A 17,523-nucleotide genomic window follows, 5' to 3' on the forward strand; every position below is an offset into this window, starting at 1 on the left:
AAGATCTGCTGTTACCTTTTTTATCAGGTCAGTGAGGGGTTTTTCTTTCAGCTCCTCAATTTTCTGCTCCTTGAGGCAAGACAGGTAAAAACGCTGTGTCTTCATCTCTGCTTCACTGCTAGAGTTAAAAGTAGCATTCTCTGCAACATATATAACATATTATGTCACAGTATAGTGAAAATTATATAATAAATATTTGTATGCCAATGGCAGAAACTCTACAGACATTCAGCCCACCCACAGTAATTTTCAATAAAGTCTAGGCCATTTCACCTACCAGGATCTAGAACAATGTTTCTCAATTAGGATTACTTCAGAGGTTGCTGGGGGTTCTTTGAGCAATGAGAAGTTTGTGCCTCTCAGATCAGTTTAACAGATATCAATGATCTTTTTAGCTCTCTGTAAGGCTATGTACACACATCAGATGGTTCTCCTCCGATAATCAGCTCAGGGCCGAACAATCATAATGAAAGTGAAGGGGAGAGAGCGCAGCGGGGTGCTGCTCCTTTGTTCTCTCCTCTTCATACAGCAGAAAGCTGCTGTATGTACAGAACTTGTTCATGCATTGTGCAGTCATTTGTTGGCCATGTTTTCGTTGGAAAGGATTGTGAACGATCCTTTCCAACGACAATTATTGCACGTGTGTACCCAGCCTTAGGCTGGCACACTTCCCACTGGCCAGAAATGTAGGAGGCATTGTTCCTACTGATCAATCCAATAATATACTGTGAGCTGTGGATGTAGTGATTATAGCAAAGGTTTCCCCATGTTAAAAAAGGTTGGGAAACACTGATCTAAAACAATCCAAAAACAATTGCAAACCCAATCAAATCCACATTTCTAAACATGTTTTTGCTTAACTCATTTTCCCCAATCAGTGCTCTGCCGCTTACTTATACTTTCTGTCCAACCTTAACTTCCTCACCAAGTATATGTTTGAACACAGCTTGGTTCTGGTCCCAGATGCTGTTGAAGGTGTTCCACCTTGACCGACCATCAGGTAGAGGGTTCCTTTTCATCCACCCTCCACAAGCGTACTGGTAGAAATCCTGACATGGGTCCACGTCTCTGTCCAGGGAATCGAGTATACGACCAGCTACAGAAACACAGGCCTCTGATAGACACAAGGAGCGAGTCTTGTCTATGTGTGAGAAAACACAGCAGAAGAGATCAGATGAGTAATATATATCTAGCAAAAACATAATATTAAAAAATCTTGATTCTACGGTATACTTTTTTTTCTAACATCTAACATGGAAGTAGCTATAACAAAGGGATTTTTATGTATTGTCACATTTTATTAAGTCTTAATTTTTTTGCTCCTCTCAAAAATAACTCTCTGACAAAAAATGTTTTGGACGCATGATAGCAGCCCCATTTTATAATTTAATGGCATCATTAATCTTTTAAAAACTGTTAGGTTCAGCACTAACTAGACAAAACTTAGGAGAAATGGGTGAGGATGGTCATGCACTGCAGATTTGCCAGTGAATTTATCTGAAAATCCAGTTGATAATTAACTTTAATCACTGAGAAGTTGTAGAATGCTTTCTGAAACCAAGCGTTCAATCATTCATCTCTCTCCAGTGATGACCCTATTATTATTCATGAGTTTTAGTGACCCTGTCACAAACATGGCCAAAATAAAATTAGGCAAATTATGTAAGGGTATTTCGGGATGGATTACATTTAGTAAAAAACAGATTGAACTCAACCAGTGGCACATAGGGGATGTTCTCAGAGAAACTTATTATTATTATTAATATTATTTATATAACACCAAGATGTATACGCAGCGCTTTAAAAAGTCCATAAATATCATTATGATCACTAACTTTCCATCAGATGGGCTCAGAATCTAATGTCCCCACTACATTCATATTTCATTACCACAGTCCAAGGACAATTTTGGGGGAAGTAACCTAACCGCGTGTTTTGGGGATGTGGAAGGAAAAGGTGCTTGGGGGGAAAAATACAAACGTTATGCAGATAATGTCCTGTTGTATGAAAATCTATAAATTTCCTTTTGAAGTCACCACACACAGCTTATAGCACTGCCTCTAACTGTATCAGGACTTAGGAGATCCTGAATAGACTGTTTTTTCATACAGATCACTCTAAGAAAGCCCAGACAGGAATTTCAGTGTAAATGACAGAAAACACATAATTCAAATAACTCTAAGGGGAAGGCCACGACAGCATAGATGGTGACAAGCAGACTTGAGGATCCTTGTAGTCCATCCAAAATAGTTAATTAAAGGTACCTGCTGCAGCCTCTAATGTTTGTTGTGTGAAGTTTAGCTTTAAAACCCACAAGAAGATGAACACGTAGAAAAGCCTTATAAAAATACTCTTCATAATATTCCACAAGAGGTTCAGAGAGAGCAACCATATAGGTGGCATCCAGGTTCTGAAAAAGAACCTGTACAGGCAATAACATTCATGGCTAGATCCTAATAAACCTAATGCATAGAAGACATATCATTCATGGAAATGTACACAGAGATAAAAAATTACAAATCTGTCCATATATAAGGCAAATCAGAACACAAATATACATCAAGGTATATCTTGTTATATACTATGTTGATGGGTGCCACATGTAAACTGTTATATATAGGGTGTTGGATCATTTTAAAAAGTGTGAAAATAAAAAAACACCTCTGTACAGGTCCATGTGGGGATACATTTGCTTTAGGGAGTCTTTCTGATATCATATCCATAATATTTCAATTTTGAAATACATTTTAGATATCTGATTATAGTTGTGTGGCAATCCTATTGTGCAGGGTCATTCTTATGATACCCTAACCCTTCCTACGAAAAAATGGTATTGCCATGACACCATTAGGGTAAACATTCTCTATTCTCTATATTGTCTTACTTCTCTAGTAAGCTAGGGTAGATTTGGAAAGTACTAGCTCAAATAGTGGCTTACAGAGATTAAAACCCATCTCCACCTATACAGGATTTAAAACATTGGTACATTCAGGAGGTATGGAGGGAGTAGGTGAAGTGCATTTTTACAGGAAATGGTAATACTGCCAAAAAACAGATCTAATATTAATTTTGGCATTGAAGGAAATTTCATTAAATGTAACATCTGGTAATTTTTTAATTAACTGAGTTTATGCTACATTTATCTTAACAACCTGTGAAACATTTTTAGAGGAGCTCTGTTATTTTTTTAAGAATGTGCTTATTTTAAATTCTGCCTGGAGATTAAATCCACCAACCACACAATTTAAAATGACTTCATCAAATTATATATACATAACTCCACCAGCCTTCATGTGAAAAAGAAAAACATACAGTGTAAAATTCTTCATATACCCTCCTCTTTTCATGGTGCAAATGCTCAACCCCAAAATACTAACAATTTGCACTTTACTTTTGCCTTTGTGGATTTACAGTTGATAAACGCAAAATGTATATATGGACGTTAAAACATTAATGTAAAGCACCTGAGGCTTGCTGAACTCCTAAAGCAATAAGGCATCCAAGGAGCAGCAATCCTACAACAGCACTAAGGGCTCCTAGAAAAACTTCTGGCTGAGATCTACCACCAAGGGAGCCTAGGATATGTCCTCTTCCTTTCCGGAATCCAACCTATACCAGAGAACAAACTCATGATGAGAGCAGAAGGGTAAAGATTTACAGTGGGTATTTCTAAACACAAAATACTAATGACCTTGTTTTATGACACAGAACAACCAGTTTATTGTTGTAACTGTACTTGATGAATGGTTATACCAGAAAAATTCATATAGCAATCAATACCAACTGGGTTTGAAAATGAAACAAGGTTTCTCATTCCTGATTGCAATGGCAACAAGCCATTTTTTCTGTTTACATACTCCTTGTACATGGGCGACCACAGTCACAAGACAGTCTAACAAAGCAAATACAGAAATAAAAGGAAAATAAAATTGTGCATTTAGTTCATGATAAACAAGATTTAACAAGTCCATTAACATGGTATACATATTAAATTATACTACGTGCAATAGATCTGTTGACAGTTCTCACTTTGTAATACAACAACTGTGATGATTAGGACCTAGCTATAACACGGAGAAAAGTATTCCCAATAAATGTGAATATGGATATTTTGGAAAATGAAACACTGAATTATATGGGTCACCACAGGAAGTTCTCCACTTTTGTAAACAACCAACTTTTCTCTCCTTTTTGCAAATAGGAATATTAACACAAATGAGAAAAAAATCCCTCCTAATGAACCTTATACACTGCAAGACTTTTAGCACTTGCATATCGGACCAACATAAACAGATTTTCTCTGCATCACTTTAGGTGTGCAAAATTGTTCAAAGCATTCTTATACTCATATCAAAAAAGTTTTACTAATCACATATCCCATAATGAGAATTTACCAAACATTTTTTACTTTTCTCCAGAACTCTGGTAGCACCTTAGACTTCAGGAAATGTCAATAGTAAAGCCCTCACCCTCATACTGCACATGGTCCACCTGAGGACGACATAGGCATCTAAATCTTTTCCCTTGAAAGACAGAATTCTATAAATATGCAACCCAATGGTATTAAGAAACAGAGATCATATAGTATAGTAGTTCCTTAGGTTATTTTTAACCTACTTTAGTTACTTTTTAGTTACTGTAATTACTTTATTACCATACCCAGGTAACCATTTATGTGTCAAAACACAAAATGGTCAGGCAGATTTTTTGTTCAGATGATGACCATGCTATTTTTAAGTTTTGCTGGACATCAACCAAAACAAGGAATTTAGTAGTGTGCAGTTTTTGTTGAAAATTTTCTTGAAATAAATGGTAATACCTGGAAATTAGCAGCACAATGATGCCTATTGGGACTAGGTTTCCTTGAAACACAATTTGCTAGCAGTAGTGCCAACTATTCTAGTTATAATATATAAAAGAATGTACAACACAGAGCTTGTTATCTGATCTAATACAACTATCCTGTTTTAAACAAAAATATATATTTACCTAAGTCAGAAGGTACACAAGGTCACCACTGGAAAATGGCATTCAGTCCATGTACTGGAAGATGGGAGTATATATGGGAATATATATATTTATATATATATAATCAAATTGTCTTTTTTTTAAAAGATTCAAGATTGTAACTAATCTGTTAATATATTATGTACTACATTCAATACATCTGTGGACAGTTCTCATTTTCCAAAACCACCATGCTGATTACCTAGTTTTAACAATGGAGGAAAAATGTCTCCATAAATAAAGAAATCATTTGGATATTTTGTGAAAATAAAACACTGAATTATATGGGTCACTACAGGAAAAAAAGAATGTTTCTCTTTTTTATGCAAATAGGCTTGGTAAAAAAATTATTTAGATATAATATATATATCATAGTTTTGGATACAGTAAGGAATGATGAAAACCCATGTTGGACATTTGATAAATATTGCTATATATTCCATTGATTTTCCTTTATTTTATGTTCCTATTTTTAAACAAAAAGTGGGAAGCCCCCCTTGACAGATATTCTAATCTCTCTCCAATCTATCAAAAAGAAGTTTTGGCTGAACATTCACTTTAACCTCCAGCAAATTCTTTTATAAATACTGTACTTGAATTGGTATAAAGTGTTAATAAAACGTTATGATTTCTGAAATTCTCGAAACAGTAAATACAAAATGCAAACTGAGGTTTTTTTTGCTAAATTCCACTATTATTATAAAAAAAGTCAGCCAAACTATCATATTATGCTGTTGCACAACACACAAATATCCTAAAATATAACATACACAAAACACACATGTTGTAAATCAATAAAAAAAAATTCCTGAGTAACCCAGATAGCATATGTTTTCTAAATAATATTTCAGGAGGTCTGGATTTGGTACTGCTTTTCGTTTTGCCCTGGGCACTTATAAATAATGATTTCAGTTTATTTTAGCTCCTTTTCTTTTGTTATTAACACTATGAAATTTTTGTGAAAATCAAACTACTTCAATAAAAAGAGAATGTTTTATATGCAAAGCAATGATTGGACTATGAGTGATTTACAGTTACTACAAAAATGTAGAGAAGTTAGTATAGTCACAAGTAAAAATTTAAAGATGGAAAGCACCACTGTATTGAAGAGAACAATTTCATAACCAAACTGACATGAGGTTAAGCCTACTGGATCTTAATATAATGATAATAATATCATTAGAATATGTTTGGTACATATATGGTATGTTGCTGTATAACTTATATTGACTTAAAGCCTAACTAAGTTAAATACACAATAAGACTATCCTTGCAGTGAGGCTACTCTCCACATTGCAAGCATTAAAGCTAAACCCCTAAACCTCCCTTTCACCCCCTGTGTAATGGTCCTTACTACTTTTCTTAAATATCTTAACCATGTAGTGTGTGATCCGCTTCTGTGGGGTTATTACAGAGGTTGCCAGTCCATAGTCCCTGCCAGTGTCAGTGAGCAATCAGAGGCAGAGGGATTGATAGTGCAAGGAAGACAGGGACTGTCTTTCCACAGCTCACCGTGCTTGCAATTAGCGACATACCTGGTTTTCATATTCTGCAGGAATGGTGTACAATATAGTGTGCAGGAAACCCTTTATCTCTCTGAACTTTCAGCAAACCTAAAACTTGCTTCATAGCTGTATTCTGAAATACTAAGCTTATCTTTTAAAAAATCTTTACACTACTTATTGATATCAGTTCTCCTCTGACACTGCTGACAGCAGAAAAGTTTCTACCCTAGCTGCTTTGTATTGTATCCACTGCAGTTGTTGCTTTGTTACTCCACTGAGTGTAAGTTTAGTATACGTCTGGGTGTAATAACCATTATGATGGCAGAGTAGTAAACTGGCAACACACTGTATCAGCACATAGACATTCCCAGAAATACTGCATTTTCTTACAGAACACATTAGAAAGCATCCACATGTGAAGCTAAGACTAAAATACTGACAGAATAGGAAGCAAAAAATTAAGGGAAGGACCAGGACAGCACAGATAAGCAGGAGTACCTCTTTTAGTCCAACAAACAGAAAATGCGTTGGGCTTTTAAATGGGCAGAAAATGAATTGCAGCCTAAAATGCTTGTATTGTGGAAGTCACATAGTACAGTAAAATGGCTAATTGCTTACAACACAAGTGAAGAGGAAAAGAAATGCTTTCTTTGCACTGGCTCCTACAGCCTTTTTGGCACACTGAGCGAACCAATCGTCCTTCACTGTAAGTGAGGAGGGTGTAAAGAAATGCTTTTTTTTTCTTTGGTACCCAGGACCTAAACTAACATTTAACCCTTGTAATACAGAAACACTCACATTGTTTGGACACTTTTTAGATAGCATTCATATTTAATATCCAAAGCCAATATGTCTCTTGAATAAAGTACTAGGTCCTTCTATTTTATCTCCCACTGATTTATGTTTAAAGGCTGATAGCAAAATGGTAATGCAAAACATTCTTACCTCTACCGTATCAGGAGATGAAGCAGTCTCCCCAGTAGGATCCTGAACCTCCTCATCGTGAAATGTGGCACGTTTATAGTCAGACATCTGAGAACAAAAGAAAATGAATGAGAATCAGTATACTGGAAAATGAGTTTGAGGTTTATAAAGGCCACTTTGAATAGCACTGTTCTGACTGAATGTCAAGAATTTATAACACTGGTTTCTGCTGTTAAAAGAGAAATAATAAACAGCAGCTCCTACAGAAAGCTTACACATTTCAATCTATCATATCAATCTGCACTAAAGAAATAAAAATAAAAAAAGATATAATTTGTGGGTTCACCTAAGTATCCCAAAAAAACTGGACTGTAAATATAGGTTTGTAAAAAGGCTTGTATTTATATCAATTATACCAATAATAATTAAATGTGTTAGGTAGGAGGTAGGTTACATATCATGTATAGTCTGATTTAAAGTGAATATACGGTAAATACATTAAAAAAATAGGGAAAGGATAGCCCGCAGAATTTTTCATGCCCTGGTGACCATGGTCACTAAGTCAAAAAAGTTAAAGCCAACATTTTGAGTAGTTCACACAGAAAAAAAACCCTCCCATAGGGACACATGTTTTAGACACAACTCTCTTTTTTGTTCACTTTGGATTTATTTATTTTTTTTTATCTGCATCTTTAACACAGGTAATGAAGACACATCTTCCTAGCTAGGCGCAAATTGCAAAAAAACAACCAGATAGCCTACTCTATACAAAACTAAACAGAAAAAAAATTGGCTGGTCATACACTTTACACCAGGTTACAAGAATATTGATTTAGTACTCTTAATCTGAATATATAATCATCCTTTCTTTTACATACATTACCAAGCGTGGAACAATGTGCCCATTAGCATGAATCAAAGTAAATTAAGGTGACCTATTCATTTAGAATGAGCTGACAATACACGGAAGCTCATTTTGTTAATGCAGTGCACCCAACACACGGCACTGTGCCTTCACCTGACCCTGGTTAGAAGGGTCTCAAACTATTTTTTATATTGTGTAAATACGTAGATTTGAATAGAAGTGCACATAATTCCAGGAAAGCATGAACAGAAACAGGAACTAGGGTGGGCATATCTTACTACTGGAGTCTACTGGACACTGAACTGCACCTATAAATGAAATTTCTTTTTGTAGATAGGCTGACTTTATAATTCAAATATTTGCTACGGAAGAACCTTAGCAGCAGTAAATGTGAATGAGATGTCTCTTTGTTCCCCCCTTAATTATTACTGTGACTCTTTAGCTTGTTAAATGTAGCAAATAACGTTATCAGCAAATATGTAACAAAACTGAAGCAAGGGATGTATATATATATATAGGATCTTCAAAAAGTTTCTGCACTTTTTGTTCTAACTATTTTACTTGAAAATAGTGCAGGCAGGAGTAGTAGTAATTGGTTGTGTCAGGTGACAGGAAAAATGCATCGCAAAGGAAAGTGACTATTTGGAAAAGTGATGAAGTAATTTATTTTTGAAATTCTAATAAATAGAGTTAAAAAGGTGCAGAAACTTTTTTAAGAACCCTTGAATATATATATATATATATATATATATATATATATATATATATATAACTTCAACTCGAATGAAAATCTAATAAAAACTGTGGCACCCTTGATTGGTTGATCAATATACTGATTGCACATTGGCCAGTCTTTTGTCAATCAAATCATGTGGGAGTGAACAGAGTGGCAATGGAAGCACTCCCTACTCTCACTATAAATACCGCCAGATCTCTGTTGTTAGGTTAACAGTGGGCAGTGTATTTATTGTATATGAATGCAAAACAAATGTAGGATTTTCCAATCATTTTTCTAAGAACATGTTTCCTCTTTTTCCTATATAATAATTTTAGACCTGTATGCCGTACACATGGCCTTGGGATAGGGCACGATTGCCTCAAACTGTTGTCCTGTACATTCCTATGTACTGACCAGGTACAACACTCAAACAACTCAAACTCACCAAACCGACCAACAATATTAATGGACACTTTACAAATAACCAAGTAAGGGGGCATTGTTCTACTGACTACAAATAAAAATGTGCTTTACATTGCCCACTAATAAAATGGACTTTACCCTGACCACCAATGTAAGGGTATGTCCTTAATGGCCAAAAATGTAAGGGGGACTACGCTGATTACTAGGTGACAATGGCGTAATGTAAAGTGCAATAATTCAAATTATCATATCAGAACTGTCGTCTCACAGATCTGATTCTCAATAAATTGATTTTGGTTGGTAGCTATGGATTGGTGCAATTCACACATTATTACTACTTAGGTCCATAAACCTGTATGTACTTCAAGGTGTCCTGGACCCATCTTTGGAACTGATGACTGGAAAACACTGGTGAAATGTTATCTTTCAATAGGCGGTTACAGTTAGGTCACCATACTTCCAACATTTGGAAACATTTACTTCCTGGGCTAAAATGAAAATGTCCATCATTCATGAGTCCCAATATTAAACAGAATACATCTAATCTTTTCATTAGATGGCAAGGAAATAGACCGTGTAATTTCCTCCAAGACTCTTTAGTAGAAGGATTGTATGTTTACTTATACCAGTGACAATTAAATATTTTATATCTAGATGACCTTTAAAGTGCTAAACATTTTTATGAGTCATTTGACATATGTACATTTCTCAACTTCCCTCGGAGCTGATTCAAATGTGATTTTAGAGCCAGAAGAGTTGAATGCCCTTTCTTGAAAGTAATATTACGTTAGTTTTTGGAAAGTTAGACGTTACCCAGACAGTTTAGAAAGACAGTCACTGCTTTTTTCTCAGCTAAAAACTCATCTTTCTTTATTCTTCAGCAAAGGTCTGTCAGAGCCTGGACAGTCTAAGCTATCCATACACAAATCCACCATAATGGATGAACAATTGTAATGATTCTTTGAAACTGATCAAAATGTAAACCAGTTACTATATTTTCACTTAAATATTCACCTATTAAGCAAGATAAGAATATATGTGTATGTTTCAGAATTTGATCGAACAGAAATTGTTTAAAAGGTCTTAGAAACCCCAGAGGCGTTGATTTTATGAAACAATTGAATGAACTGTTTGATGGAAGGGAAAAAAAGATCTTTATATGTTGGGTCTTAGAATTTATAATATAAGTTTTATAATATATAATATAATAGTTATATATATATATATATATATATATAATATAAGGTATTATATATATGTATTAGGTGGTAATGTTTCCTGTACTTTGGCTTTTCTTACCATCCAAGTTATTGATGCTCACTCTAAAGAAAATTTTCTGGTTATACTCCTTATAAATTATTCTACCAAGAAAAAGGTGTTTTCCTAATTAAATGTCAAACAGTGTATATAATTTCTGTCTTTAGTGAGCACTGTGGACCAAATGTGCTGCAAAGGACATTTTTAATTTTGATGTTTTTAGGCTACAGACTGGCATGGTATATGATTGCTGGTGTTCTCTGTACAACTTATTTTAAGTCTAAAAGATCAAAAGGTGATTAAGATTAGTGCACAGAAAAGAACTATTGTGCAAGATTTTACAAATAATTTTTTTTTAAAACTAAAATGTTGGCTTAATATATGGCTATTTAGTCAACTCTTCAAATGTTCAGTCATTTTTTGTATACAAATTGCATAGCAATGAAAAACATAAGACGGTAATATTGAAAAATTGCTTTCTGGTAATTTGGTAAATGTGGCTGGCAATTACTTGTTATCCTATTTTCAACTCCTAGTGAATGGAAAGAGATTAAAATTGGCTAAAAAATAAAAAATAAATTTGTTGTGAAATACTTCAGCAGCATAGGTTGATGGTCTTGTTCTTTTTTGCCCCCATCCTGCTGAAGTTCCCAAGGTGGACATCCCTTCTACCTACCTCTTTACCTAATCTTGGTAAAAGGAATGTTTACATAAACAAACAAGTTCAGCCAAAACTAGCATCCATATTTATGTCTTGATTATTTTACAGAAATATTGTATGGTTAGATTGATTGACATCTTTTGTACATAACAGACGAAGCCCCGTGATTCCAAACAAATGACTATATCTAAATCCTTGCAGGTCATTATTCTTTCGCTCTGTGGCCCCAATTATTGCAAACAAGATTCAAAGTGAAGACTACATGCTTGAGAAAAGTACAGTATGATGTTAGCACAATAGGAGGCAGGTTCAGAGAGAAACGGAACAGAGCTGCGTCTGGAATTTGCTGCCAAACTACACTAATTTATCCTGGTTATGTGGATCTAATTGTAGTTGCCTGTCAGTTACTATTAGATTCAGTTTATATTGGCTGTGCTAATTCTTGGAATAGCAGAATAAAAATGTTACAAAGGAAAAAAACACGTCAATAGGAAGCAAAAGGGAAGATGTAAAGTCCGAGCTATTTTAATGAAAATACATGAAATGCTGCCACAGCCTGGCTTAATGTGGCAAACTGGAAGCTCTGGAGACATCATAAAAGCCAATGTGTAAGGAATGGAGTTGGGTGAAAACTATGGTACTTATTGGTATTTATTTTCCAGTGTAGATTTTTGAAAATCTACCACTTGCCTTGCATCTTTTTACATTCTCCACACACTCTATTGCTTTTGGGAAGGCTTCTAATGCCTCTTTAAACTGGAACATGTTTAGGATATCTTTTAGGATCACCCATTTAAAAACCTGTGGTTGACAGATTTATCTGGTTATAAAAGGTGCAAGTTTTTATCAATATTCTTTATATACCTATCAATCATATGGTCCCAGGTTTTATTCTATTGTATTTTTTCACTAGGGGTCCATTTATAGGTGAGATTTGCAAGTGATAGTTAATAAGTTCTGTCCTGCTTTGTAAAGTTCCTGGAAAGACGTATACATCAACACTCAAATTTCTAACCACTAAAGCTCCTAGCTCTTCTACTCCAAATGAATAGTGTATACTGAACATTTATAAAAATTCAAAAGAAACACAAAGTTTGGGGTCACTTTTCCTAATGGCAGCAGTTACCCAGTTAAATTTCATATAGATTCAATTAAAGTTATTTGATACAATACAATAAAATAATTATTAGTTTGGATACAAGCTGTAGTTTTAACTTCTTTCTCTCGTCATCAGCATGCTAAAGAAACCATTGAGGAAAAAAAAGTTTTTTTTACTATATCCTTTATTTCAGACCCTATCACATAATTACTAGGTATCTGTGCTTCTCTTTGCAATGCGGACAGAGAGGGGTTGACAGGGTGCTATACATGATTTCCTGAAAAAGGAAGCTGTGGTAATGGAAAGCGCCAGGCCAAGTACAATTAGAATATGAAGAAATAGTCTAAACAAAGCTGCAGCTTCTAATAGAAATAGCGAGATTACAGGAGTGCCATGGACACATTCATAACATAGGGGTGTAAAACATCTGCCCTGCTTCTTCAGCAACCTATAATAGTTACACAAGGTTGTAAGGTAAGTGATTATGACAAACACATTTTATAAAGGTATAAGGCACCGAAAAACATATAAAGATAGCTAGGCTTCAATGCAAATTTGGTATTCTTTCTCTACAACTTTGCATGTGACCATGACAGTGACATTGGTATTTATTGATATATTTATATATCACCAGAGAGTGGTCTTGAACTGCTGTTATTTAGATGATGTGAATAGCAGTTAAATCATGCAGAATATATTAGTATTATATTAGAAAAAGTTGGTAATTTACTAAATCATATACAGGAAATTATTAATTATTATATGTTGCATTTTGTGTATGTAAGTAATGATGTAAATGATGTTCTTTGTGTACTATGATAAATCTGCTTATTTGTTTATACTATATATACCACAATATAAAGGATAGCATTTCCTGCATGGACAAATCTGAGATATACAGACGAGCCTAATACACACTGAAATAGATTTATTTTAAACTGTGTGCTTAAACAGTGAGCTGGGTGGAGGCTTATCTATTTATTCCTGTTTGTCTCTAGCTTTGTAACTAAAGACTGCATAACCCGCAGCCTCACTGCACTTAGCCACACTGCAACTGTACTTGAAATTCAGGAACCCTGCTAAGATAATCTGAGATTATTCAGGTTGTCTAAACATTATCCACATTTGTGACAATATCCATTATATGTCCTGTACCCATCCATGCATTATGTATCACTCACTTGTATGCTACACAAATACATTGATGCTTCACTATGCCATCATAGATGGAATGTATAAAACAACAAAAGAGAGAATAATTTTATGTATATGTATTATATATATCGTGTTCTAAATACAAACTGACATTTCAGTTTTTCAGATTGAATGAATGATAATTAATTGAAGAATTAATCTACCTATAGACATTAGAAATTATTTGCCAGATCCAGCCTAGTCTGAGGGACATTTGTATGTCTTCAGGCCTTCTGTGACTGCGGCATACATCTCCCGCCTAAGCCTTCTTGGGGGATTGTTGATTAGCAAGAATTGATTTTTCCACTACAGTCTTCTCCCCCAAAATACAATGATAGTGCACCTCCTTCTCTTGCCAAGGCACAAAACTGTACATGTGCCCAATGCAAACTTATATGTCTGTACAACGTTTTTTCATCAAACAAAAACCCTGTTTCTTGCTAGATGTCTGGTGCATGAAGCAGCTGCCGTGGTCGGTAATGCCTGCAAGAAGCTTAAAACTTTCATAATTAAAGAGCAACCTAAGCTGACAGGTACACTGCTCAATACATCACACACCACATGGGTCATGCCATTTATCATTAAGGTTCTATTGACCAGCCTCGCTGTCATCCTTTGCTCTGCAGCTTTTAATGATCCCCTGTGATTCTGATAATCACTAACCTTGTTACTAGTTGCAGTTGACAAATTGCACTGTGCACACTTTAAACAGTACTTCCTCATATTAAACTAATTTGAGGATTAAACAGAAGGAAGCCACAAGCCAAGTAACCTCGGAGAAGAACAAAGGCTACATTTTCAATTGGTATGGATACTTAGTCAATCACATTCTGTGTATCAAATTAAGTATAATAGACACGTCTTAAGAACATATCTTGAGAAAATCATTAATTGGACACACGTCCAATGGTTCTCACCGGATAACCGGCTCAGGACCGATATCGGACGAGAATCTAGCGTGTGTACAGCCCCCTGGCGGATCCACAGACGATGGAGGACGAACGATCCTAATGCAAGGGAAGGGGAGAGCAGGCAGTGGTGTGCCGCTCCGTCGTTCACCCCCTTCCCTCTCCATAGAGCAGAATGGTGCTGTATGTACAACACACGTTCATGCATCGTGCAGTACTTTGTCGTTGGAAAGGATAGTGAAAGATCCTTTCCATTGACTATAATTGCACATGTGTATGCTTCTTAAGATTTGCATGCTTGTTTGAGACAAAGGGCATGATTTATGAAAGCTCTCCAAGGCTGGAGAGGATACACCTTCATCAGTGAAGCTGGGCGAACCAGCAAACCTGGAATGGATTTCCTAAAGTCATTTGCTACTTGTTGGCAAATGTTTTCAATCCTGAACCAGATCCATTCCAGTTTTTTTTGATCACCCAGCTTCACTGATGAAAGTGTATCCTCTCCAGCCTTGGAGAGCTTTAATACATCAGACTCAATCTGTAATGATGATACACAAATAAACCAGTCCACCTGTCACTGTTCTGACAATAAAAATGATTAGTTGCCATAAACTACTACACAAAGTTATCCAGAACAAGCTTTGATAAACCAAGACATGCATTTATTTTTAGCTTTTAATCCCTATATAATGTAAAGCACTGCGTAATATGTTGGCGCTATATAAGTCCTGTTAAATAATAATAAAAAGGTATTATTTCTGAATGTATAAAGTATCCCATTCCTTTCCTTTCTAACATGAGCATGAATGAGTGCAGAAATGAAACTGTTACATTGACAGAAACTTTAAAAACTATTATAAGAAAACCATCTGCGCCAAATGAAAGCAATAGAATAAAGGGATAAATTACATGGGACAGCCTACTAGAAGATGTGATCAGGACTTTATAATTGTAAGAAAGCCAGATAGATGGGCAGAACATAGGAGTAAAATGTTAGTTGTGGCCTATAGTATGCCTAACACATATTGGGGTGTATGACATTTGTGAGAATTGTTTATGCATGCAGAAATATAAATGCAAGCACATCAGTAAAACAATTCTGCAGCTTGTATGTAAAGACAGAGACATAGATCTGTAGTGGGTACATGGAGAAATCATAGGTCCATGTATGATCAGACCCCAGTACAATATGTATGTATGTATGTATGTATGTAAGTATGTATTTATATATGTATGTATGTATATATATATGTGTATTTATGTATATATGTATGTATGTATATATGTATTTATAAATGTATGTATGTAAGTATGTATGAATATATGTAAGTATGTGTGTATGTATGAATATATGTAAGTATGTGTGTGTGTATGTATGTATATATGTAAGTATGTGTGTATGTATGTATATATGTTTTTATATATATATATATATATAGATTTATATATATATAGACCCTCCTTTGGCACTTACGCTGTTGCTGAGATTCTGAAGCGCAACGTTCATCCTGGTAATGATGGAGCAGCATCTACAGGAGCCAAACCAGGGAATCCAGAGCCATACACAGGAGCCAAGGGATACAGCACCCGCTGCCCATCCCTGGATCACCCTACAGATCCTAGCCAGCCTTGGCAAACTGCAGGGAGATAAGGCCTGAGAGAGGGGGAGGGAGAGGCAGGGCGAAGGAGGGAGGGAGGGAAGCTGGGGCTGCTAACTGGGAACGCTGTGGTTACCATGACAAAACCCTATTGTATCCTTCAACAGGAAGGACAGGAGAGCATCAGATGTTACAGGGAGGGAGGGATAGAGGGAACACAGACTGTGGCTAATGTGCAAAGAGAGAACAGATACAGGTATAAATTGGTAAAAAGCAGATGATACAAGATACCAAGAAAAAACAAACATAAAATGTATATAATGGTGATGGGATCATCTTCTGTAATCATGACTGTAAATGGAGATACTCCAGTTCCCAAAATTAGACCCCTGCATCAAGACCGATCCTATCTGACCTGTCCTATACTCTGTAATATTTATTACACAGTATTTATATAGCTCCATCATAATACGCAGCGCTGTACAAAGTCCATAGTCACGTCACTAGTGGTCCCTCAGAGGAGCTCACAATCTAATGTACCATAGTCATTTGTCATTACACAGTCTAAGGTAACTTTTGGGAAAGGCCAATTAACCTAACTGCATGTTTTTGGGATGTAGGTGGAAACCGGAGTACCCAGAGGTAACCCACGCAAACACAGGGAGAACATGCAAACTCCATGCAGATAGTGTCCTGGCACCCAGCGCTGCAAAGACCAGAGCACTAACCACTAACCCCAATAGTAATATATAAGGAAGCCTATTATTTGTGTGACCATGCCTCTAAAAGCCCTATAAAGAGGTCAGTTGTCATAGAAGATTCCTTTATCTCCATCCAAGTGCAGAGGGTTATCTTAGAGTTTAATATGCAGTGCTAACAAATGTAAGGCGTTGCAATTGTTTCAATACATTTTTCAATGCAATTGTTTGTCCTGTCGTAACCATTTTTATCAATTTTTCAGACAGAGATGCACATTGTTCAGCTTTCTGATATTATTACAAAATACTTCAAAAACAGTTTCATGTTCTTTCGTTTTTAATACATAAAGCAAAAAGAGTTGCATTCCAGATCAGTTTCCAAATAAATGAAGTTAATCACTTGATACATTGGGCCTGATTTATTAAAGCTCTCCAAGGCTGAAGAGGATACATTTTCATCAATGAAGCTGGGTGAGCCACCTGGATGGGATTTCCTCAAGGTTATTTGCTAGCAAATGTTTTTAATCCTGCACCAGATTCATTTCTGGTTTGCTGAATATCCCAGCTTCACTAAAGAAGTGTAAAGTGTAACATTAATAAATTAGGCCCATTGACATTCCACCTACATGTGCGCATTTGCTCAATTATTATTATTATTATTATAAT

General features: G+C 35.6%; 1 protein-coding gene across 1 annotated transcript in view; it reads right to left on the bottom strand.

The window, feature by feature from the left end:
* Window positions 1–16,219, bottom strand: part of ECE2 (endothelin converting enzyme 2) — a 38,900-nt gene extending 22,681 nt beyond the window's left edge. Inside the window, exons 1-5 of the mRNA XM_072408384.1 lie at window positions 16,036–16,219; window positions 7,458–7,544; window positions 3,465–3,609; window positions 926–1,141; window positions 16–140 (exon numbers count right to left, since the gene is read on the bottom strand). Coding sequence (XP_072264485.1) covers window positions 16–140; window positions 926–1,141; window positions 3,465–3,609; window positions 7,458–7,544; window positions 16,036–16,068 — 606 coding nt within the window. The 5' untranslated portion in view covers window positions 16,069–16,219. The remainder of the gene's footprint in view (window positions 1–15; window positions 141–925; window positions 1,142–3,464; window positions 3,610–7,457; window positions 7,545–16,035) is intronic.
* Window positions 16,220–17,523: the final 1,304 nt, after the last annotated feature.

The sequence above is a fragment of the Pyxicephalus adspersus genome, chromosome 4 (genome assembly GCF_032062135.1).
Source record: "Pyxicephalus adspersus chromosome 4, UCB_Pads_2.0, whole genome shotgun sequence".
NCBI lineage: Eukaryota > Metazoa > Chordata > Amphibia > Anura > Pyxicephalidae > Pyxicephalus > Pyxicephalus adspersus.